Source organism: Atractosteus spatula, chromosome 3 (genome assembly GCF_055471065.1).
Source record: "Atractosteus spatula isolate fAtrSpa1 chromosome 3, fAtrSpa1.hap1, whole genome shotgun sequence".
NCBI classification, from domain to species: domain Eukaryota; kingdom Metazoa; phylum Chordata; class Actinopteri; order Semionotiformes; family Lepisosteidae; genus Atractosteus; species Atractosteus spatula.
Genome location: NC_142708.1, coordinates 65,242,096 through 65,266,566, shown reverse-complemented (window position 1 = coordinate 65,266,566; position 24,471 = coordinate 65,242,096). Strand labels below are relative to the sequence as shown.

Sequence of the window (24,471 nt, the reverse complement as noted above, 5' to 3'; positions counted from 1 at the left end):
CAGGCCTTTGGAAGACATCTCGCGAGCTTAGTAGCTGGTCACTGTTCCCGCCCACCGGTTTTGTGGCGCGAGACGGGCTCCACCTCAGCGCTTCTCTGCGAACGCTCGCGGACTGGCAGGTGGGTCGGCGGCAGCCTGGTTTCCGCGTATATGACCGGACAGATCGAAACGTTTTTCTATCGCTTTTATGTTGTAACCCTCCTCGTTCCTGTTTTAATAGCAGGCGCTAAACGTCGGGCTCGCTCAGACGTTTTTGAAATCGCTGCCGATATATACCCATTTTTTGGTGCTTTCGGTGATGAACCACATAGTTGTAGGTGTTCCGTTTTTAGACTGGCTGATTAAAGGCCTTAACGTAATTTGAAAAGTTGATGAGGATTAAACTAACAACACCTACGAGTTGCTTTCGGCCTGTTGCTATGGGCGTTTATCCATTTAAGTAATAGAAGAGCAACGCCTTTTCCGATTAAATGATTTTTTTTAATACTGAAAGCAAAGCCTCCTGCAATTACTCTTATTTTTTAGACTAGAGAGACGCGTTCTCTACAGCCTTTTGATGTGTTCGTGTTGTGTTGGAGAACCGAAGGGGTGATTTTCAGGTCCTAAGGCGTCGCGACGCGTTTACCGTTTTTTAACCAGCATTGTGAAATGAGATCGCGTCAGAAGTGGTGGATACCTGTAGCTAGCGTAAAACAGTACGGCCCAACCAAAAAAAGGGAGGTGGGTCCGCGAAATTACGGATGGTGTTGGGCGCAGAGGTAGAAAATATTTCGTCGGGAAGCGCTGGCAAACGCTCGGGATGATGGCGGCCTGTGGGGGAGCGCAGAGGCATGACGGGATATCTGCTGCACAGTGAAGCGTCTGCAACGGCGCATGCGCTCTGGGCTGTTCGGCGACGCTCCTCTTCGGTGTCTAGCTTTGAGTCCGATTTTCAAACTGAATCCGGCTTTTGGCCCTCATAATAGTAGTATTATTTATTGATCGATTTAACTTTTAAGGACATTGTTCTTGTTCTGAATAAAGGCAAAGACGTTTGTGTACAGTTAAATGTCATTCTCATGCTGGCAAAATGCTGCAGGCGAAAATGCAGAGAGCGTGAAACTTCTGAGTGCCTCGAGGAATTTACAAATTTAAGTCTGAAATGACCCCCGGAGAACTGGTTCACAAAAATCTCTAAGCATAGAAGCTTATTTAATCTGATCCTTAATGTAATTTTTGTATTGTCTATAAGGTTCTTGCTGATTTGTTCTGTTTCGTTCATCTGATGTCTTTGTATTGTCATGTTTGTACATGCCCTTGATTTTTGTATATTTTGTATAATTAATTTACATCTTTGTTGGGACCTGGGCGGTCGCAATGCCTTGCTGTGCATGTGTGTCACTTCTTTATATTATAAAAGTAATTTCATGTATGTTCCCTGGTCTCTGAAAAGACAACTTGTGGGGCTGGAGACCTGCAGGCTTAGCTGGTCATTACCAGTCACTGCCACCCCTGACTCCTGCTGTGGCGTTACGTTGTATTATTTTGATTTATTTTGTTGTGTGCTGTTAGACAGTGCATATTTTTGCAGTGTTTGTTGTTTTGCTTTCCATTGGTTATTTTTTGTATAATATACTGATTGTGTAAATCTAGCTACCTGGAAAGGAGGCTGCTTTGACCAGTGAAGTAAATCTGCAGTTTGATGGCAAAGAGCTGGAATGAGACTCATTAGATGCTGAGGCCTGAGGTTTGCTCAAGAGCCTGATTTAGAAAACCAAGGAGGCCTTTCATGGTGCTATAAAAGTAAATTAGGGGTCATTGTGGTTTGGAAGTGGAGTCTCCTGTGGGAGTATTTAAGAAATTAACAGGCAGAATGGGTTTGGTCTGCTTGTCTCTCTAGCCCAACGGGTTAAAATTCGCTGACGTTGGAGACGGCCACGGTGGGGGAGGATCTTGACTCTGCCACTCACATCTTGCTTCTCCATGGACCAATCAGAGGCTATGGAACCCGCCTCCAGTCCCCGCCCACATGCGAGAGGTCCCGCCTCTTCTCACGAGAATCAGCCAGGATCGAAGGCGCAGCAGATCAAGGATGTCTTCGACGGGTGACAAATACCAGTTTTGTTTTTGCTGTGTGTGATGACACAGGGCTGTTGCACTTCCCTCATCGTATGACCTCCGGTCTGATTGACTTGCTTCTTTTGACCTCTCTTTGGATATACAGTGACAAAAAAACACGTTTGTGTTTCTGTTTTGCTTATTATTGTTTATAAGCGTTGCTTATTTCTTTGATGTCTAGGTTATTTGTGTTTGTGATTTCCCTGTTGGGCTCCTGCTGTGCTGTCCTTGTTTGTTCCTCCAGTTTGTCGGGTTACAGACCCTGACTCGCCTGTGGTTTAAATGGAAGCTTGACTGTCAGGAGGCGCAGGGGTGGAGCCTAGGGTAGTTAACCTGGGATTCCTATTGCAGAAGCTCACTCTGTGTATCCTTGTCGGTGTGCTGGTACACAGTGTGGTTCATATTAGGACCCTACCTTTTAACTGTGAGTGGGAAATTCCCTGCTTTTTAACTTAGAATATTTTGTCTTTTTTTCTTCTGTAAGTATTTTTCTTACACAAAAGCACAAGTATACAAGCAGAACTGTTGTTTGTTGGTTCTGTCGTACAACAGTGAGGGGCTTTTTGGTCTGATCACCAGACCTGCAGTGTCTGAGTTTTTCACACTAATGTGCGCCCATGTGTGTGGTGGTGTGTGTGCTCTCTTCCTCCCCTAGTGTCGAGGAGTGGAGCGAGCCCTCCGACTCTGGCAGCGATTTTGAGCCCCCGGCAAAACGCAGGCTGAGGAAGAGAACGGCACACTCTGAGCCCGCGAAGTCGCCCGTCGGGAGACAGGCGGACAGGGAAACGGTGGGTGTTAGTGGCCCGTGTGAGTCGCAGCCTTTGACATGGCAGAGCTCTGGTTCTGCTCCACTGACAGGTCACCGCTCCTTCTCTGGGGTCTCTCTCGGACTCATTATACTGTAGAGGAGAAGAGGCTTATTTTGTAAGACCGAGGCCCCCTTTTAGATAAGACTGACAGAGTGGTATCTGTCTGTTCTCCAAAACATCTCCTTCAATCACAGTAAATTGCATTTGGAGAAGCATGCATTTTCGGACCTATTAAAGTTAACTTTTTGGTCCTTTATACAGATTACAATTAAGTTGACAACAGAATGCCTTACTTTGCTGAACTGTCTGGTTCTTTTGTGAACGCACCAGGTGTCTGTACAGCATCTTTTTTTCTACAGCACACAAAAATATCCTACACATGGAAATCTACAATACCATTAACACAATTAGACAACTTTCCCACCAATTACATATCTAGTAGCCTCTACATTTATTCACACCTGTGCTGTAACTAAACTTGGCATGAACGCTTTAGTTTATATTTGACTATACATGGTTAGATCAAAATCATGTATATTAAATTGAAATAAGTATTTTCTACGGTCATACAGTCAATATATTTGGTTTTCCCGTTATCATACTTTCATTATATTCTTTTCATATTTTCATAATATTTACCATATTTTTGTTTGGAAATGTTAAAAAAACTTTGATGTACAACTCTGGCTGGGTGATAGACTAAGAATTTACCGATACCGACTTTGAGGATCTCTCACCGACCTAATTTTGCTTATGTCGGTACTACATAGCAAAGGACATGGTCCCCATAGCTACAGTGGAACACAGTGGTTTCAAAAGACTCATTCAAGCCCTTGACAAGAGATAGGTTGTGCCCTCGAGAAAATATTTTTCTCAAACTGCAGCGTCTTACATTTACCAGAAATGCTGTGAAAAGATAGCTGCTGAGCTAAAATCAGTCATGTTCAAATAAATGTTCATTAGAAGTTCTTCTGTTTGTGTTTCCATTAATTATTTGTAAGGGATTGAGATGAGATGTGTGCAGCTTTAATAGTTTCGCATATTTAAAACATGATCTTTCAGCATATCATGCAATCATATAATTTCAAGGGTTTCAAAATAAAATAGTTAATTTATTGTTACCGAGGTAAATGTGTGAAATTATCATGATATTGATTTGAGGTCATATTGCCCAGCCCTGTGTACAACTGTATTTGATTTGGTTACAGTCCGTCAAAACAGTTGATTAAAATTAGAGGTTACTAAATGGCTCGCACATCTGTTTTTGTGTCCGCATTCAACATATCGACTCCAGCACGTGCACACACATGTACACACAGAAACACCGGAGAGCCCTGCAGACTCCAGCGCGCACACACACACACGTACACACAGAAACACCGGAGAGCCCTGCAGACTCCAGCACGCACACACACACGTACACACAGAAACACCGGGGAGCCCTGCAGACTCCAGCACGCACACACACACATACACAGAAACACCGGAGAGCCCTGCAGACTCCAGCGCGCACACACACACGTACACACAGAAACACCGGAGAGCCCTGCACACTCCAGCGCACACACGTACACACAGAAACACCGGAGAGCCCTGCACACTCCAGCGCACACACGTACACACAGAAACACCGGAGAGCCCTGCAGACTCCAGCGCGCACACACACACATACACACAGAAACACCGGAGAGCCCTGCAGACTCCAGCGCGCGCACACACACACGTACACACAGAAACACCGGAGAGCCCTGCAGACTCCAGCGCGCGCGCACACACACACGTACACACAGAAACACCGGAGAGCCCTGCAGACTCCAGCGGGCGCGCACACACACACACGTACACACAGAAACACCAGAGAGCCCTGCAGACTCCAGCGCGCACACACACACACGTACACACAGAAACACCGGAGAGCCCTGCAGACTCCAGCGCGCGCACACACGTACACACAGAAACACCGGAGAGCCCTGCAGACTCCAGCGCGCGTGCACACACGTACACACAGAAACACCGGAGAGCCCTGCAGACTCCAGTGCACACGTACACACAGAAACACCGGAGAGCCCTGCAGACTCCAGCGCGCGCGCGCACACACACGTACACACAGAAACACCAGAGAGCACTGCATGCAGACAAGCCACTTTACTTGAAACTGAGGCTTTTACCCTGACTCTCTTGCCACTGTTGGACTTCTTTCCTCTCTGATCTTCTAGGTGCGCAAAAGAGCCCAGCGCAACACAGCCCAGGCTCACAGGACACCCCCTCGTGCTAGTGAAACCAGGTCACAGCAGGTCACTGCTGCACACCTGTTTGAGGCCGTCAGTGGGGGCAGGACCGCCATGAGGGTGAGGCAGCACCCTTCCTCCCCATCTCAAGGGTTCAGGCACTCTGAAACGTGATTGATTCTGGACGTGGTGCGGAGGGTGTCTCTCGAGGAATGCAGAAAAATAGAAATACAACTTTACAGCTGCTTAAGTGAATTGAGGCAGATTACCGGGCTATCAGACAATTTACTGCCCAGCAAAGTGCCCTCCAACCCTAATATTTCACAACATCTTGGAGCTCTGCCAAGACTGGGCCAGCCCGGCTAGGACCAGTGGACGCTAACGGGATAGGGTGAATACGTCAGGAGATCAAAAGATTCTGCCACAAGAGACTGGGACAATTTAGATCCTCTGGGATCACCTTAATTAATTAATCGATCTTAACTGTTTATTGTGGTTTCAGCATCTCAGCGGTACCGTTGTAAATGTACTTCTAGTACAAGTGTTAAAAGCTCTTTTATGTCATCTTTATCTGCAGAACTTAATTTAGTTGTTGTGCTGAATTTTAACTCCAGATCATTGTGTGCTTTCCAGAGTCTGATTGATGACTTCCTGGAGGGTTACAAGCAGGACAAGGAGGCGGAGCTCCTGGAACTCATTAACTTCATTGTGATGTGCAGCGGATGCAAAGGTCAGAGGGCATGAGGAGGTGTTGACTGGACTTGTGCCCTGCCCCAAATGAGCTCTCCAGCGGACACAGAAACCCAGGCTCCCTGCTGGCACTGGCTGCCAGCACACAGAAGTCTAGAAATGATGCAATCAGCCATTTCCAATTGAGTTTTATTTGTCATTGCCATTTTGAAATTAAGCCATTTGTTTTGCTTAGTCTTTTGCTATACATTTTCAGTACTGTACACCTGAATACACAGCAAGATAGTCATTAACCTCTTCAGGGAATTCACAACAGGGTTTCAGCGCAGTTACAGTACCCTAAGGGTTTAACTTTAACTGTGATCAAAAACATTAAATTATTTAACAGAGTATTGCACATGCAAGTGATCTCCAATATCCTCTTAATCCAGCCATTACATTTTTCACAGCTGTGAAACTTTTATTAAAAAACTGCCATTAAAATGCTGTCAGACAAAAGCTGGTTGCTTGAGTGTTCATGTGGTTTCACGGCGGCACTGGCTACTCTCTGTTCTTCCCTCATTCTCAACTTCATTTGTAGCGCTTACCTGTTGCAGACTTCTATTACGAATTGCTGCCCGTTCCTCATCAGGATCTGCAGTCTCACCTTGCAGAATTCCTCTTCACCATTGGTAGCCAATTTGAAAAACTCTGTTGACCCTCCTAGCACGTTTTATCTGGCACACCCCTGTGCTCTTGGCTTACTCATTTGAAACACTGTGGTCTCACAGTATAAGAACAGCAGCAGGGTTGAGCTGCTGTCATTGACCAGGGAGCCGCCAGCAGGCTAGTGTCGCAGGAGAAGGGTGACGGGCTGAGATCTGGTGGACCTGCCGGACTGACGCGTTTGTGTGCCGCTTTCAGGAGTGGTGAGCAGGAAGATGTTCGCCAACATGCAGAACGCCCAGATCATCAGTAGACTGACCCGCGAGTTTGACGAGGTGAGGAGCCCGAGTGACCTGGCTTGTGTTACTTCAGTTTTTTTTTGCATAATCCGCCAGGTTTTATGCTAAAAATATTAAGTTTGGCTTGGGTAGACCTAGTCAGGATTTTCAAGCCAATTACATGATGGCTGCCGTGTATATTCTCAAGGTTCTACTTGTGTTTTTAGTATAAAATGCACTGTTATTCACCAGGCACTTCTTTACGCAAAGAAAAGGTGATGGGGGCTGGAAACCCTGGCTTATTTCAAGAGAACAGGTAAAGGTTAATTCCATGCTGGAAAGAAGATAAACAATTTGACTGTGGAGTCTTCTTCAGGTTTGTCAGAAGGCTCCACAGCCGAAACGTTTTTTCTCTCTCTTTTCTGCATGCAATAAACCTTTACTTGTTCCTTAGCAGCCTGCACATGCTGGCACAGCTACCTACTTTAATTATTTCAAGAGTTCCTTGGATCATGACAGGAGGCACTTACTTGCATAGAGGATGGTGGGAGTGTGGAACAAGCTGCCCAGAAATGTGGTTGAAGTCGACGTTTCTAATGAGATAGATAGGCAGAATAGCATTCTCTCATGTGTGAACGATCTCGTGTTCTTACTGCTGTGCCTCAGTTGCAGGTAATTTTAAGAAGCGGCGACTGTTGCTTGTGTTAATGTGTTTTTAAAGCCGCTCATACAGTATGTCTTCCCAGTATTCCCCTCCTCTGGAATGTTTTGTTTCCTTGGTCCATCAAAAAGTCCGTCAAAAAGATGTGTGCAGTTAAGTGGTGCGTCCAGCAATTTCTCCGCGTCTGCTCTGTTCCCTGGCAGGACTCTGGCACTTACCCGCTGTGCTCCCCGGGGGTGCAGTGGAAGAAGTTCCGTGTAAACCTGTGCGAGTTCTTCAGCGTGCTGGTGCATCGCTGCCAGAACAGCCTGCTGTATGACGAGACCTTGTTCAGCTCTCTGATCGCGCTGCTCACAGGCATGTCCGACTCCCAGGTGCGCGCCTTCCGGCACACCAGCACACTGATAGGTGAGAGCGCCGGGGGAGGGCCAGTGCCGATCCATCTCGGGGACGAACCGTGCTGAAAGGACAAGTCTGTGTGGATTTCTTAAACCACATCGGGCGGAAAACAGGGAGCAGCCGTTACTTTATGCTCCTCGCCTGTAGCTTGTGAAACCAGAGATGGGTTACGCTGCTGTGATTTCTTTCGGGTGAGGTGGTGTGGGTGTGTGCTATGGGATCGGGGCACTCATTGTCCTGCTGTCAATAGCTGAGTAATGCCAGACCCAAGATCACACTTCCTGCTGCCCCATCGGCGAACGTTTACTGCTTCATTCATTCATTCAGAAGGTTCATTTGCTGTAAAATTGAGACTCCACTTCATCAAATCTTTTAGAAATCCTAAAAACCTTAGTTTTGCACAAAGACACTTCTATACTAAAAATGTTTGCGTCCTTTTGCTTCACTCTGGCGTGTTTGTCTAACGTGTGTAATTGCACTTTTTGTTAATATTTACCTGTGTTTCTTAAGCATTGTATCTGTTACTCTTTTCCAGAAAATTAATGCTGCGTTCTTGTTTACGCAGCATTAATTCCATGTGTTAACTAATGTTGCTGAAGAGAAGTTCATGTCTGTGTGCCTGCACTTGTGTTCCAGTGCTCCTGTGTGTCTGTGCTGCGGTGCAGCTGTACTCCTGTGAGCATGTGTGCTTCAGTGTGCCTGTTTCACTGTCTGAAGCTGTCCTGGCAGACCCAGCTAGTGGCCTGAGCTCGTGCTGTGCTTGTTTTGGCCAGTGCTGAAGCTGATGACTGCGCTGGTGGAGGTGTCTCTTGGTGTGGGGCATCAGAGGGAGATGTGCCAGCGGCTGTATGAGGCCGAACTGGGCAAGGAGCTACAGCGTCAGGCCCCTGCCAAACTGGAGGAGCTGCGTGATAAACTCGCCGAGGTACCAGCACAGTACACTCTGCACCACGCTCACTGAGATACTCCACGCTCTCTGAGAGACTGACACTGAGCTCTCTACTGAGGGGCTGGCACTGTGGCACCAGTGCGGTGTGCAAAGAGGTAGTGTGACCTGACACCCTAACACACAACAATACTGGAATATATTGTACAAAAACAGTCTGCGGTAGTGCTGTACACAACACATTGTTTCATATTTGAAACATGAAATCAGCAGAAAAGAATTGATTTGTCATCCTTGTTTGTGGGTTTGCAGCTGCAGGAACAGCAGGAAGAGATGAACAGCATGATAAATTCCATCTTCAAAGGCGTCTTTGTGCATCGATACCGGTGAGCCCAGGGCAGCACTGAGTGGGGTAACAGTGGTGCTGGGCTGTGGGATTCCCATAGTCATTGTCTCATAGGAAAGGTCACAAACAAGAGGAGGCCTTTGCTTTATCTAGCTGGTGTGGTAGTTAATAATTTATCCCAGGATCCCATCCAGCTGTTTTCCTGAAGAAAGCCAAGGTATCGGCTTCATGAACATGGCTGTGAAGTTTGTTCTAGACTTCCTCCAACCTGTGTGTAGAAAAGTCCGGTTCTTGGTTTTAAGTGTACTTTCTGTAGTTTCCCCTGTTGTCCTTTAGTTCTTGTTTCAGCTCTTTCTAATGCAAGACATGTAGACATTGTAATTTGCTCAATTCCTGTTGCTTGACAGTCTTCCGAACAGTCTGCTCTGGTGTGTTGTAAATATTCTTCTTGCTAGGGTGGATTAGTGTTCAGTAAGGTGTGCATCTATCTGAAAAGGGAGTCTGGTGCATACATTATTTGAGTTGAAGGGTTACTGCAAATTGCAGTGTTTGCATAGAACAGGGGTGGAATAGATCAAGGGCATGAGGAGCGGCCGTCTGGAGCGGTGCAGAGGGGTGAGGGTGTGTTCGATCGGGTGTGAGCCGGCACCGGGGCTCAGGGAGAGGTGCTGCTGTCAGGCATGCGAGAGCACTCGCTCTCTTTTCTGAGGGGTTTTGCTCGATCGAAGTGCTCTTTGTGCTGCCTGCTCTCGGGCACCTTAATGCCATGTGTGCCGCCTGATGCAGGCCCCCTCGCAGCTACACTGGGGGGTTATGTAGATTCCTCAGTGCCCCCGGCCAGCCAGCGTGGGGATGTTGTAATGCGCTAGTAGGAGCTCGCTGAATGCTGCGTTCAGTTGTGATTATCATAGCAAATGGCGTACTATGCTGTTTTATAAAAGAACTATACAAAAAGAATGATTCCTTGTTTTAAGGATTGCCACATGCAGACAGGTTAAAGGAACTGAAACTCTTCAGTCTAAGTCAATCTAAGGAAATCTGATTCAAGTATATAAGATCCTACATGGTATAGCTGTCAATCCAGGGAATGCTATAACACTCGCCATTGGAAATTAATAGGGAATGCATTGAGCAAAGAGAAAAAGAAGCACTTCACACAAAGAATTGTGTGTAACTGGAAGTCTTTCCTGCCAGGAGTTTGAAGCCCTAATTCTGTGCTTCTTCTAGAAACAGCAGAACAAAACTTGATTCAGCTACTAAACTACCAAACAAGTAAGATGGGCTGAGTAGCCTCCTCTTTTCAGTGTTATGCTTTTATTTTAAGTTTGCTTTTATCACTAATGTTCAGTGAAAAGAGTGGGGGAAAAATGCCTAATGGGAGAATTTTCACCCTAGGTGCACGCCTAGGTGTGCGTGTATGTGCATACACACAGATAGCGTTGTGCCTGCGACCAGATCTGAGATCACATCATGATCAATAGGAGTACAGAGGACAGGTGAGGAGGAGAAGTCATGCTGAAAATGTGAAAATCACAGAAGTGTTTATTGTGATTCTGCTTTCACCCCATGTCAACAAACACACACACGTTTGCACTTGTGTGTGCTTGTTGACATGCCACAGGGTCATGAACAGTCATGAGCGGAGTGTCACGTTTTAGCTCTGCATGTCTGTGTTGTGCACAGGGACATACTTCCCGAGATCAGAGCCCTGTGTATGGAGGAGATTGGGCTGTGGATGAAAATTCACAGCGAGAGTTTCCTGAACGATGGATACCTGAAATACCTCGGCTGGACTCTGCACGACAAGGTATGTCCCTACAGCTCTGAGCCCTGAGAAGGCAGATGAAAGTTGAATGAATACATAACAACCCTTCAGACACTTCATCTCTGCGGTTAATGACAAGGCCTCGCAGCCTCATTCTGAGTCTTGCGTTTGTCTTCATAGCAAGGTGCTGTGAGGCTGAAGTGCCTGAAGGCGCTGCAGGGTCTGTACAGCGAGAAGGACTTCATTAGCAGGCTGGAACTCTTCACTAACAGGTTCAAGGTCAGCCTGTTACCACAGTGGAAACATGAGTGTGTCCTTCTGCATCTGTAAGAGTGGACTCCGTCTCTCTGTGCCTCTGTGGCAGTGTGCCCTGTCTCTCTGTGCCTCTGTGGCAGTGTGACCCTATGGCAGTGTGTCTTTCTGTTGACGGCGCTATGCTGTTTCTGTCAACAGGAGCGTATATTGTCCATGGTGCTGGACAAGGAGGTAGAAGCTGCAGTAGAGGCTGTGCATCTGCTGGTTCTCATTCAACAGTGAGTGTCTGCACCACAGAGTGAAGTACAAACTACTGTAGGAGGGCTTGTCCTCATTACGTATAAAAACAAGTCATTCAGAATACCCTTACTGGTCTGACAGCACAGGGACTGATTTAGAGCACTCTTTTTTGTGAAAGAAGGGGTGACAAATGTAAAAAAGAGCAAGGGTTCAAAGAGCAAGAATTGTTGCATTTAATAAAGTGACATTTAAAACCAGGAAGCTATGGTTTCCAATACAGGGAGCCTCAGTTTCCTGGCTTTAAATGTCACCTGGCGTATTGTCTTCCACCAACTAATCAGGTGAAAGAGGACGGCAGGCAATTCCACGATCATGTGTGGGGAATGTGGTTCTGACAAGACTTTATCTTGTCTAAACCCACTCTTCATTCTCGGTTCTTAAGCCCTGTGCTTCTAGGATGTTTTCCCTCTCTTTGACTGTCACCCGGGACAACATTTCTTTCATGTACAGTATAGCAAAACCTTGTGTAATTGTGACTTGAGCAGAGAGTTTATTCCTTGTGCGGTCTGTGTCCTGTACAGAAACACCGAGGATGTGCTGACACAAGAGGACTGTGATAATGTTTACCTCCTGGTCTTCAGCTCTCACAGAGGCCTGGCCTCAGCTGCTGGGACCTTCCTCTACAACAGGTCACACTTATCTCTGTCACACTGTCTGTCTCTCAGGTTCACCTCCCCAATGGTACCCTGTCTTTTTCATTTCATTCTTCGCCAGGGTGGGATTAGGTTCATCTTGGCTCTGAACAGTGTGCTGTCTTGCTGTGCTCTCGCAGGCTGTGCAGCAAGGTGGAGGGAGACAGTGAGAGGATGGAGGTGGACAATCGCAGAATGGCCATCATCAAACTGCTGCTCTCCTTCTACATCCAGACTGAGGTATCTGTGCCTTTCCTGCCCTTCTGCTATACTGTCGTGAGCGTGCCCCTGTTCACTGCTTCCCTAGAAAGGGTCTCATACGGCCTCAGTGTCTATGCCCAAGCCCCTTTCCTGAGTGCCTCTCCTCTGTCTTAGCTCCACGAGCACGGCGCCTACCTGGTGGACAGCCTGTGGGACAGTGCTAGCGCAGAGCTGAAGGACTGGCAGATCATGACGGAACTGCTGCTGGGGAGGCCGGGAGAAGAGGAGGGTGAGAAGGAGAGGTTCTGGGCTGAGCTGGGTCTAGAGGAAGAAGTGCCTTCTCCATGCAGTGCACACAGTGGCCTCTGTGCAGTGCACTGAAACAAGTGGTTTGTCTTGCCTTTGTCCAGGGCTGGGGGACCACAGTATTAACAGGACCCCAATACGGATGGGACCAGGGTTGGGACCCCTGTAATAACTGCACCGGGGCTCCCCTAAACTGATTTAGGAGTTTAAATACTACTGTAACATCTTGAAGGCTTTGGTGTTGGCAGGCAGGGGAATTCATTTCCTGTCCCTTGACCTGTGTTGTGTCTTCACCTGCAGGTCTGGGAGATGAGGAGGAAAGTGCCCTGATTGAACTGATGGTGTGTGCAGTTAAACAGGCAGCAGAGGGCCAGCCTCCCATTGGCAGAGTATCTGGCAAGAGGGTGAGCGAGAGTGAGGGGGGGGAGGGAGTGAGCAGGAGAGGGAGAGAAGGAGCGAAGCCAGGGGAGGGTGAGAAAGGGATTTGGCGTGATGCCTGAGAGCAGTGGAAGGTGAGAGGAAATGAAACACAGAATGACAGGGGAAGTGAGCGGCAGAGAGGACAGAAGACAGTGCTGTGTGCTGCTGTGCAAACCCTTATAAAAGGTCAGTGAGAACCTGGATGTAGAGAGAAATGAGGCTGGGCAGGGTGAGCACAGTGGGCAAAGGGCCGTGGCAGAAAAGGACTGAGTGGATTGGGACTGAATGACATGATAACAAGAAGAAATAAGTTAATTGGAATAAAAATCCTGTATAGGAAAACATACTACCAGCAGAGGATTTTGTAGAACATACGGATTGAGAATGACACCAGGTGTAGTATTCTCTGCCCTCTCTCCCCTCCACTGTTTCCTCGGGTACACGAGCACTACCACTAGTTTTTCCCTCTCGCTCTCTGTGTCCATCTGTAACCCTCTTGTGTGCTGTGCAGCTCACAGTCTCTCCCTCTCCCAGGTCCAGACTGCAAAGGAAAGGAAAACACGGGCCCAGGACCGGATACGGCTGACAGGCCATTTCATCATGGTGCTTCCACAGCTCCTGGCCAAGGTCTGTGACTCTCGGTCCCACTGTCTGGAGCACAGCAGCAAGGAATCAACTGGCCAGAGGCCATTTGGCAATGAGCAGCCCCTTTATAAACAGGTTTAAATAGACACTTTAAAAAGGAGCTACAAAGAACTGTGACTCCTATATATGATTTAGGAGTTTCCATTTGTTTTCTGTTAGGTTTCTGATAGTGTACCTCATGTGTGACTCTTGCACCATTTGGAAGCTGTGCTTTTTGTGGAGTGGCAGATGGGTTGAAATGCAGGTCAGGGAGTATGGTGAAATGCTGTATTTCATTACCTTGTAAAATGTTTTGAGTTCTTGTGTGTTCGCGTCTCAGTACTCCGCAGACGTGGAGAAGGTGACCTGCCTGCTGCAGACTCCTCTGCACTTTAACATGGACATCTACTGCACTGGCCGGCTGGAGAAGGTGAAACACCGTTCTCTGGTCTTCACACTCCCATCCCCTAGAAATCTAGCACATCTTGCCAGTTCATTACTTTCTCCGTCTCCATCTTTCAGCACTGCTTCTCCCGTCCTGTCTCCCTTCCACACCTTCTGTTCACTCTTCTATCCCTCTGCTCTTCAGCCCTGTTCTGCTCCCTTCATGCCTGTGTCCCTACCCATCCTCCCTCTGCCTGTGTCAAGACTTGTTCTCATCTCTCTTAGTACCTGGAGCTGCTCCTGGATCAGGTCAGCATGATCGCGGAGAAACACACGAACGACGGTGTGCTGGATGCGTGTGCTCGCGTGTTCTCCGAGCTGTGCAGCGACTGCTACACCTTCGCAGGGCGCAGCAACGTGGCACTCAGCCAGCTGGTGGAGGGGCTAGTGGACCGCTTCACCACGACTGTGGAAGACCTGCTGCAGGTATGAAACCAAACCCACAGGCCCAGCCGGTCAGTATCACAGGTGGAGCCGAGCTCCTCGCCACCTGGTCAGATATACAGCATGGTAGTAGTGCTAAAGTTTTGTTACACTGAGAATTCAAATTAAAGTGTTCTGTTTCATTTTGTCATGGCTTAATAGCATTTTTAGCCAGTGCAGTTTTGTTAAGATGAATCTGGCTGTTATTGCTTTGTCTTCTTTGTCAGGGCACACTAGATGAAGATGAGCTGTATGGTGCAGTTGCCACTCTGAAGAGGATCGCTGCTCTCTACAAGTCAGTTTGACACACCAGTGTAGCACTGTCAGGTCACCTAAACCTGGATTAAGTGAACTGCCAAGCCATCTGCTGGCTGCGAGTTAGAATCGCACACAAGAAACCCTTGTGATTAGTGAATGGAGGATGGGTTTAAAGCTGTGCTTAATCCAGGCCTTGGACTGTCAGAGTTGTCTTGCCTGTTTCAGTGCCCCTTTGTGATGAATGCAGTTGCTGAGCATTTGTGTTTTTTGGTTTTGGCCCAACGCTTTTTCTAGCTGTGAAAGCTGGGTTGTTTTGAGGTCAAGTTTTTTGCCCGTGTGTAAACATGGTAGCTGTCCTTGACTGCACGCGCTGATGACTTGTGGAGTGTACTGCTACAGCTGGGTTTCTGTCGCTCTGTGTGTCTACACTACAGCGCCAAGGACCTGACACGCTGGGAGCTGTTCGACCCCTGTTACCAGATTCTGAATCACGGCGTGCAGAGCGGACACACTGTGATGGAGGTAAAGACACTTGTACGCATTGCTCCACTCCCAGCTGACGTGTTGAATGTTACACAGGGCACGTTGCAGTTCCTGCTCTACAGACGCCCGAGCCACCAACACACAGGAGGAGAGGCGCACAGAGACGCGCTCCAACCACACAAAGACGACAGCAGACCTGGAGGCAGAACACAGCATCGTTATGTGGCGTAACTTTATTTTAAAAGCGGAAAAGTATTTTTTTTCCTGGGGATTCCTCATCTCCATCATGGTATGCTGGGAATGGCGGTGGATCACGGAGGGCAGCATGTGTGACGGGATCGTGCTGTGTTTCAGGTCATGGTGCCTGCACTGAAGAGCGCATTTCTCCACGTGATGTGGGAGCTGGTCAGGGTTGTGAACTCCCAGCCCAGTAAGGTAGGAGACCAGGACATCTAGTGGGATGTCGGATCCGGTGCCTCGCACACGCGTCTTACACTTCAGATTGTTTGAACTGGCTTTGCAAAAAGCACTAGGTTTCCATCACAGAGAGCTCCTGACCATCTCTTCTCCGACAGGAACAGCTGAGCCAGTTAAAGCAGCACACGAAGGGTCTGATTGCCGTGTTTCAGAGCTGCCTGTCGATGATCAAGAAAGAAATCAGAGACCAGGTACAGTTAGGACCTGATCTGAGTCTTCTCTTTCATCCTGTCTTGTCCATGTCTCTATCCTCCCTTTGACTGGCTGTCTTTTTCGTGTTCTGTCAAACTGACCACATCCGTTTCTCTGTCCTATGACCAGGCATTTCTCCTGCTTTGCGACTTCCTCATAATCCTCAGTCCTAAATTGGCCAAAGGCCGGGATGACCTGCAGACAGTGGTCTTCCTGCCCCCAGACGCACTCCGCCTGGAGATGGCCAGCTTCGTCATGGACTACGTGTTTGTGGAGGAGGAAGTGAACGGTGAGAAGGGGGAAGGTGGAAAAGGCTGTGTGAGGTGGGAGGCCATACCTAGAGTGTGAAAGGTGTTTCAGGCTCCCGAGTGGCTCAACTATTAAAGACAGACTCTGAGGGCAGGTCGAGCTCCCTGGCCCTGGCTCCCATTCTGTGTGGGTTTAGGCCTGAGATGCGACTTGTAGATGTGACCAGGATTCCCTCAGTTGAGGCACAGAGTGAACAGGGTGACTCTGCCTGGGCTCGCTTGGGTTCTGGCAAGTTAGAAACTTGTCACTTCCTGGGTACCTGCAGATGCAGCCATCTAGAATTTGCATTAAGTTTTGCACCAGTGAAGAGCACACTGCAGTATATATACTGTGTGGCGTGCTGCTCAGTGGCTTGTATTGCTTTAGGTGTTGCTGAAACAACTTCCATTTAATTCCTAGTCTAATAATCATATTTCTTGAAAATACAATTTTTTATATATTACATAAAAATATGTAGCCGATTTACTGTTTTAAAGTGTAGTGTGGCTGTTAAGTTTTTTTTCCTGAAAAGGGGTTTACATACAATGAGTGGAGCCTGGATCTATTCGATTGAAAACTCTCACATTAGCCCACTATGTACAGTATGATACTTTGAAGAACAGTACTGTAGGATTCATGTACTGGAAGCCACCTTCTTCAAATCCACTTAATATAGCATCATAGTTAAAAAGATTTTTGTAGCTGAAAATAAAATTAATAACATTTTGGACTTATTAACAATATTACTTTCTGAATATAAATATAATGTAGTGGTAGCTAAAAAATGTGATATAGAATAACCACTATAAAATTCGTGTAAATTTTGATAAAGATATGCAGTTAGCAAGAACAGCTATAATATAGTGTTTCTTGTATGAATATATGTGTGCTTATCACAGAAGCAAAACTAACATGTTACACGTGGTCTAAAGAAACAATACAGTGGGGACAAAACAGTATTCCACTTTCTTCATAAACATTGTGTATATTGAGTTCTTTAACTCAGTCTGTCGTTATTTAGGGAAAGTTTGACTCGTTTTAAATTTCTCATGAACACCTGTAAGATTGAAATGAAAAACGATAACATGATTGAACAAACACTGAATCTTATAAAAAGGCTGGGTGGGACCTGCAGGACCCAAGGAAGCAGAACCGTGGGTTTCTGGGAGGTGTAGTTTTTGTGGGCCGTGGACTTGGCTATCTAGATTTATGTTGTACATTTTAGTTTTGGAAGCTGTACATTTTACTTTTATTGTGGTTTGAAATGCACTCATCACTGCTGATTCTTTATATCCTCAAAATGTAAAAATAGCCTTGCAGTTGCGCTTTAATCCTGATGTCTATCTCTCCCAGATGAAGAGGAGAACTTGGAAAAGATGGAGGATCTTCACAGGCGCAGGAACCAGCTGGCAGGATACTGCAAACTGATTGTCTACAATGTGCTGGACCTGAGTGCAGCCACCGATGTCTTCAAGCACTTCGTCAAGGTGTGGGGAGGAGAGCACAGGGGTGGGGAGAGGGGAGGCACCCGCAGAGGAAGAGGAAGAGACAGCTGGCATCAAAGCAGACGTGTAGGCCTTCTCCATTCCAAGCTACTCTGTGCTTAGCGACTTGAAGAGTCAGTCCTTCTCGGGAAGGGTCCCCAGTCTGATTACCAAAGCCTATGTAGTCTCTTCCCATGCCACAGAGGTCCTGCTAAATAGCAGAGAAGTCATGTGCTGAACAATTATTGCATTCCCTTTTGGCCACTGAAGAACTTAAACAATTAAGGCTCCTTGTGTCATTATCCACCAAGGATGAACTGATGTCCCCAATGGACTTCTGTTAGCTGACTGTCAGGCAGACTTTGTCAGAAAGGTCAGCTCCATTCCTCCTGCCCACTCCAGCACAGTGAACACTGGGTAAAAGATCTGTCTTATTTTTGTCGTTCTTGCACAGTAAAATGTAAACCAGCAGGAACATTGAGGTCAGAGACATATGAATCCCTTGAGAGCAGCAGAGGGGTTAAAGCAGTGTTATTTTGGTGCTGATTGCGGCAAATACATGTGCTGTTCCAGTTTCTCAATGTGCAAATTTCAGTTTCTCTGTTTGTGTGTCTGCAGTTTTATAAGGACTTCGGGGACATCATCAAAGAGACCCTAAGCAAAGCCAAACTGATCAACCGTGTGCAATGCGCCAAGACTGTTTGTCTGAGCCTTCAACAGGTCTGTGCTCCCGGTCCAAGTGGAAGAATGAGTTTGTTCCACTTGTGTGTCTGCAAGTATGAGCTATGTGTTGGACTTTGTGGAGTCTACTTCCTGTCTGGCTTGGTCAGTTACTCAGTGACAGTGCGCTTGTGTGTGATCGTCTCTTTCTCCTCTCCCTCTCTCCCAGTTGTTCACAGAGCTGGTGCAGGACCATGGGGTGGCGTCAATGAGTGTCAGCCCAGAGTTTGGCGCTATGAGGGACCTGGCTCACCGTCTGGCCATGACCTTTGGCATTGAACTTCATAGTGTCAGAGAGGCCCTGGTCGCCCTGCACAAGTCAGTCTGTGTGTGCTTAGGGTAGTTATTATGCAGGGTGGGAAAAGGAAAAGAACATTAGGCGTCTCAAATAGGGTAGAATAAATTATAAGCAGTTAACTTGTTCACTTACAGCGTGGTTAAATGCTGCGCTGCTCCTGCTCGTTCAGCCACAGTGCTGTTATACACTGCCCCCTTCCTACTCGTTCAGCTACAGCGCGGTTAAACACTGCGCTTCTCCTGCTCGTTCAGCTACAGCAGGGTTAAACACTGCGCTCCTCCTGCTCGTTCAGCTACAGCACGATTAAACACTGCGCTCCTCCTGCTCATTCAGCTACAGCGAGGTTAAACATTCACTGGTTTCTCTTTATGCCCAAAACAAGAGTAGGGCTATAATGCCAACAGTGCAAAAATCAGTTCTGATCAGGATTACAGGCAAGACAAGACACAACAACTACACTATTCACAGTGGACAAGGACTGTGTTCTTCTGCATAGGTTTTGATTTGCTTGTTGCTGTTTGAGCTGATGAATCATGCAGCTATAATGTGGCATTCGGGATTCAGGTGAGCACATTTCTGAGGCTGTTCCTTTGTATCGTCTCCATGGCTTCTGGTGCGTCTCTGTCTATTGTGCGGCCTTGCAGCGGGCACACACAGGCTGGTCTGTCATTTCCACTGGATAACGTAAGACAAATGACAGACGAGAGGAGGACATTGGGGCTGATAAGTCTGTTAAGTTGTAAGGAGTCCTTTGAGCTGAGAATCTCATGAAGTCGTTTTTTGAAAGAAGCCAAAGTATTGTCTTTGACCACGTGGCTAGATAGTTTGTTTCACTCTCCTGTGTATCTTTTTGTAAAGAAGCGCCTCTCAGTCTAACTTATAAATGCACTTCCTTCAGTTTCCACATGTGTCCTCTGGTCTGTGTTTCACTGTTCATTCTGAGAAAATCCGCTGCGAAGTGCCTTTGAGTATTTTGACTTGTCGAGTATGAAGTCCCTCAGTCTCCTTTGTTCAAGACTGAAAACGGCATATTAGATTGTTTTCAGCTATGCGTTTCTTCAAATCCGATGATCCAGCATGTTCTGTCTGTTGCAGGGATGGCATCCGGTTTGCCTTTAGGGACCTGGGTGCGGGCGACAGACCTCCCGAGAACCTGCACTTCCTGGAGATTCTGTCCGAGTTCTCTTTCAAACTGATCAAGCAGGACCGGGCTCTACTGTGAGTCAGTGCAGACAGGACATTGCTCACACATCCAGTCCACACACACACGGATGAGGAGCTCCTTGACGGACACTCACGTACTGACGGATGCACGCATCTGCTAGGTTAGTTTACAGCAATTCTGTAAATGACTACAGCTTTCTCACCCCCTTCTCTCTTTCCCTCTTGGCACCCAGGGCTAACTTTCTGCAGCGCATGACTTCCTCAACCTCCACATCCTCTCGGTTCTGGCCTGCCATGGTCATGTACCAGCGCTCCCTGCAGACTGGGGAGAAGGAGGCTAGCGGCTGGGACAAGCGGTCCTCTGTCAGCAGAACCTCTCCACGCACACCTGCCAGCAGGCCCAGGAGGAAGAGAGCCACTGCGGGTCAGCGGAGGGGGGGGGGCGGAGCCACAGAGGGCTTGCATTACAGGAGTGGTATGGGGTACTGATTAACACTGGGTGGGGGCTATTAGCTTTAAAAACATGTATTTATATGTTTTCCCTCTCAGCCTCTACTCCCAGCGTCAAGGAGACCGCATGGCTGGACCAAAGCAGCAGTTTCCACAGCAAACTTCAGACCCCACCCTTAACCTCCACTGTGCTGAAGAAGGCCCCCCAGGCAGCGTCTGACAGGGAGAGCGAGGTTTACGGGACCCTGCCTGACAGGGACAGAGCCAGTTCGGAGAGGGGTTCAGAGGCAGACTTCACCAACAGGTACAGTGGGCACTCTCCTGGCTGTCCTCGACTGGTGCAGGGTAAGAGGTTATATCAACACACCGGGAAAACACTGGCCGTTCTTTAAGAAGGGGGCTTTTCTCATCGGCGGAACTCCGTGTGACGGTTGTGTGCAGTACAACTGCTCCTGTAATCTCCATCAGTAACATCTGAACATGCCTTGCCTGCACTGGTGGAGACCTGCTGCTGTGGTCCAGCACAGCTCTCCACAAACTGTCGGACAAAGTGGGGGAGTCAGAGGAATAGGTGGGATGAGTTTCACAGTGAGAGGGGGAGGCAGGAGAAGAGAGGGGCAGAGTGAGAGGGGGAGGCGGGAGAGCAGAATGAGAGCAGGCCACTCGGCCTCTCTGCCTATTAGATCTCATCCAGCCCTTTCTTAAAAGAAATTGTTTCAGTTTCATTCACATATCTGCACAGCTTGTTTAATACTCCCACCAACCTTTGAGTAAAGACGTACCTCTTGCTCTTGGTTTTAAATAAGGTTTAATCAGCACTGACCGATATGGCAGGTTCGCAGGGAACTGAAAAGAGTTTGAATTTCACAGGGAGTCCTGAATGAGGCAAAACAATCTCTAATAAAACAAACGGGTTAAAAAGCTGCAGCACACAAGGCAGACAGGCAGTCTCCTTAAGCTTCTCCCAGCTTCTCCCAGCCCTCTGGCCTAGACCTGCGTGTCTCTGATGTGGCTCTGTGTCTCCTGTCAGCCCGCCTGTGCGCAGTGTGTCCCAGAGACAGGCTGCTTTCCCCACTCCAACCAAAACCAGAGCTCCGCCCAACCCCACGCCCACACCCACCTCCGGCCGCAGCAGAGACCTGGACTCCCAGCTGCACCTGTGAGTGCTGGAGCTGCACTGACAGCGCCCTGCTCTTCCGCTGGTAGACTGGCCATGTTAAAGACCTCTGAATGGAAGGATCTGCAAGAATAGCTCACAGCTGATTAAAACCCAAGTTATACACAGCTTGTTTCGGAAAAGCAGTTATACTGAGTCTGTTTATTCCATAGTTTTGACATGTAGGCAGAAAAAGCTCACAGTTGAACAGTCTTGAGATCAAGCTGGAATCTGACTGGCAGCAGTTCTAGTCTTGCGCAGTTCTGATCACACTAAGCATATCAAGCATGTCCTCCAGTACCTCATGTGCTTTCCTGAGTGTCAGTGTCACCTTGTCTCTCCCAGACTCAGTCTGATTGAAGAGGATGAGGATGACAACCAAGAGGAGTTGGAGATTGATGACGATGAGGGGTCAGAGGGCACGTCTCCTCCACACCTGGTCAGCCTCTCCTTTACAGTCCACTTTCCTCTCGTGCCCACCCCTCATGAACAGCCCTGTACCTTTCAGTGTACCTGGAAAATAAAGCCCCACTGCCCTTCTGTAACTTTACCTGTCAGTTTTATCTTCTGGTCAAACATGTTGAAAACATCCTTTCTAACTTAGAGCTTAATTATGTAATTAATAATAATCACCGCCCTCTCTCCAGCCCTCCACCCGATACCAGCACTCAGGCGGTTTCCTGGAGGACCTGTTTGACTGAGAGCTCCTGGGCGCAAGGGTAAGACATGGTCACACACTCATTAAAGCCTCCCGTTTCGGATCGCAGCCACCGTGCTTTTCCCACACAGTGTAGCTCTGCGTTTTCATCCTGCAGCATGCACACTGGCTGACCAACCAGCTGTGCCACCTTTCCTTGACTCTGCGCTGGCCCAAACCCACTTATATAGCGCTTTTCTGGACACTTCACTCACGGTGCTTTACAGGCAATGGGTGTTCCCCTCCACCATCACTAATATGCTGCCACACCTGGATGATGAGACAGCAGCCATAGTGCACCAGTACGCTCCCCACACACCAGCTCTCAGTGGGGAGGAGAACAGAGTGATGAAGCCAGTTCATAGATGTGCTTCATCAGGAGCTGAACGGATGGGTCCTCCACATTACATTCCAGAAATATTTCTGTAGGTTCAAAATATTTTGAATTGAGAAGGGTTTCACTTTAAAAGTTGATTAAAACGTCAAACTCTCCTCCATCTTTTCTATCTCCTCCTGCCTTGTGCAACTAATAGTAATACATTACTGCATGAAAAATATCAGTCATGATGGTGTATTCTAGACCTCCTCTTCCTAACCCTTTATGTGTTTAGCGAAAGCAAAGTCAAGCGTTAGTTCCTGGTCCAGCTGTGTTGAGGGTGTGTAGTCCTCCACCAAGTAAGGAAGAGAAGTCTAGATTTGTTAACTGCACTGAAAATATTTGCTTATACTTGTTCGAGCAGTAATCACCAGTCCAGATGCCCATCTGTTCAGGTAGATGCAGGTTGTCAGCGTCTAGCGAGCGTCTGCGACTGAGGGGCTCATGCTAGAGTGCTGCAGTGTGGCGGCACTACGCAATTCCAAATTGGGTAGATGTGACGTCCAAGGTAGTGTGAAACAGAGTAAAATGTAGAAAGACTTTGCCTGAAGAACATAGCATGACCCTAGGTGCACTCTTGGACCCAACAGCATGCTACTGGCACACACAATAGAGCAGAACATGTCACTTTAAACACTCTTCAGAAGCTGCTTCACAGCGCATGCTGGTGTAGACCTGGGAGTTGACACACACTGTGTTTCTGCAGCTCCCTGAAGGAGAGGTGTGGCTGAACTGATGGAGCATCCCTGCCCCAGCAACACCAGCTGCGCTGTACAACACCCAGTGCAGAGGCCAGCTGCTCCAGCCAGGCGTGTAATTAGTTCACGGGAAGTCTGAAAGGGTTCTGCAAGAGGAAGATCCAGCGCTCAACGTCAAGAGGCCTCGGGTTCCAACATCTGCTTGAGGGCTTCAGAAAGAGTGGAGTGCTTAGTTGCGCTTCAAAACAACCGAGACCAGTCTGAGCAGTGTACTGTAGATTCACTGACAACAGAGCAGCTCCAGTGGGTGACTTCCATAATCACACAGGCCTCCCTTTTCAAGACGAACAGCAGCTAGGGTCTGAATCTGCACCCATTCATCAGTCAACCCAGTCCTCGGCCCGGGACTCAAGAGAAGGCCCTTTGTGGTTCTGACCACTCTGCTGTGTCAGAGTTGTTGTTCACTGTCGTTGGATTTGTTTTTGTTCCTGTTGGAATCGGAAATCCCTCCCACTGCAGTGTTCTTGGTGATTCGGGGGTGTGCGGTTCACAGTGGGGTGTAAAAAAAGCAGAGCATGGTGGTTTAAAGGGAGGAAGTTGTGTGTCACAAGGGCAAGAGTCACCAGTGGGTTTTGAAGGGATTATTTTGTTGAAGTTGGAAATCTCAGGTTCTTTGGTGTTCTTCACAATAAACTGCATTTTTGAGGCAAATCGATTGTGCTCTTGAGTGACTCTGCAGTGTCAGGTGGTTCCAAGCTTTTTAAAGGTGGGTTTTAAAGGCAGGGCGAGAGTTGTGATCTGAACAATCCTGATGCTACACGGGCAAGAGCCCAGCACAGCCGGGTCTCTAGGGAGGAGTGAGCCTCGCCAGTCCAGTCCTTCACCCGCTTCTCCAGCTGCAGAAGCACTTATTCCACACCAGGGGTGGGTGGGTGGGTGGGTTTCATTCCTCTGCTGAGGAACATCCCTGTGCTCATTATTCAGATGAAGTTTAATTGCCCATAGATGAAAAATACCAATGGCAGGAATCCTGCTCTTGAGGCTGGGAAGTGCCTGCCCATCTCATCAACTGGCCCCAGCCAATATTCCTGATACAATAAACCCCTGTCTAAGGTGGTTGATTTATTACACATGGGGAAAAAAACAATAGAATCAAATATTTAAGTTGGAAGAATGTGATTGTATGCAGTCCAACAAAAGGAAAATCTGGTATTTTTAAGACACTCTGATCTTCTAATGTCTTCATGCCACAAACCTTCATTTGAAGAATTACCAGAGGTAAGTGAAATATTTGCCTTTTTTGACTAGTTCTCATTATTTT

General features: G+C 47.7%; 1 protein-coding gene across 1 annotated transcript; it reads left to right on the top strand.

Annotated features, from left to right (window-relative positions):
- Positions 1–1,962: 1,962 nt before the first annotated feature.
- Positions 1,963–23,861, top strand: stag3 (STAG3 cohesin complex component). Its single transcript, XM_088911959.1, has 32 exons — positions 1,963–2,084; positions 2,753–2,885; positions 5,123–5,254; positions 5,768–5,864; positions 6,728–6,804; positions 7,612–7,816; positions 8,581–8,732; positions 9,006–9,079; positions 10,723–10,846; positions 10,985–11,083; positions 11,258–11,337; positions 11,881–11,988; positions 12,132–12,231; positions 12,367–12,481; positions 12,799–12,902; positions 13,453–13,545; positions 13,883–13,972; positions 14,212–14,412; positions 14,637–14,704; positions 15,102–15,189; positions 15,505–15,585; positions 15,726–15,818; positions 15,949–16,108; positions 17,461–17,594; positions 18,210–18,311; positions 18,481–18,629; positions 19,705–19,827; positions 20,007–20,197; positions 20,323–20,527; positions 21,254–21,382; positions 21,725–21,818; positions 22,027–23,861. Exons 1-32 carry the CDS (start codon positions 1,963–1,965, stop codon positions 22,078–22,080), a joined length of 3,777 nt encoding a protein of 1,258 aa, XP_088768085.1. The 3' UTR covers positions 22,081–23,861.
- The last annotated feature ends 610 nt before the right edge of the window (positions 23,862–24,471 follow it).

Coding starts and splice junctions, on each gene's coding strand:
- stag3 (XM_088911959.1), top strand. CDS start 1,963: ATGGACCAATCAGAGGCTATGGAACCCGCCTCCAGTCCCCGCCCACAT. Junction 5,255..5,767: donor GGGGCAGGACCGCCATGAGG/GTGAGGCAGCAC, acceptor TGTGCTTTCCAG/AGTCTGATTGATGACTTCCT. Junction 13,973..14,211: donor GCACTGGCCGGCTGGAGAAG/GTGAAACACCGT, acceptor CATCTCTCTTAG/TACCTGGAGCTGCTCCTGGA.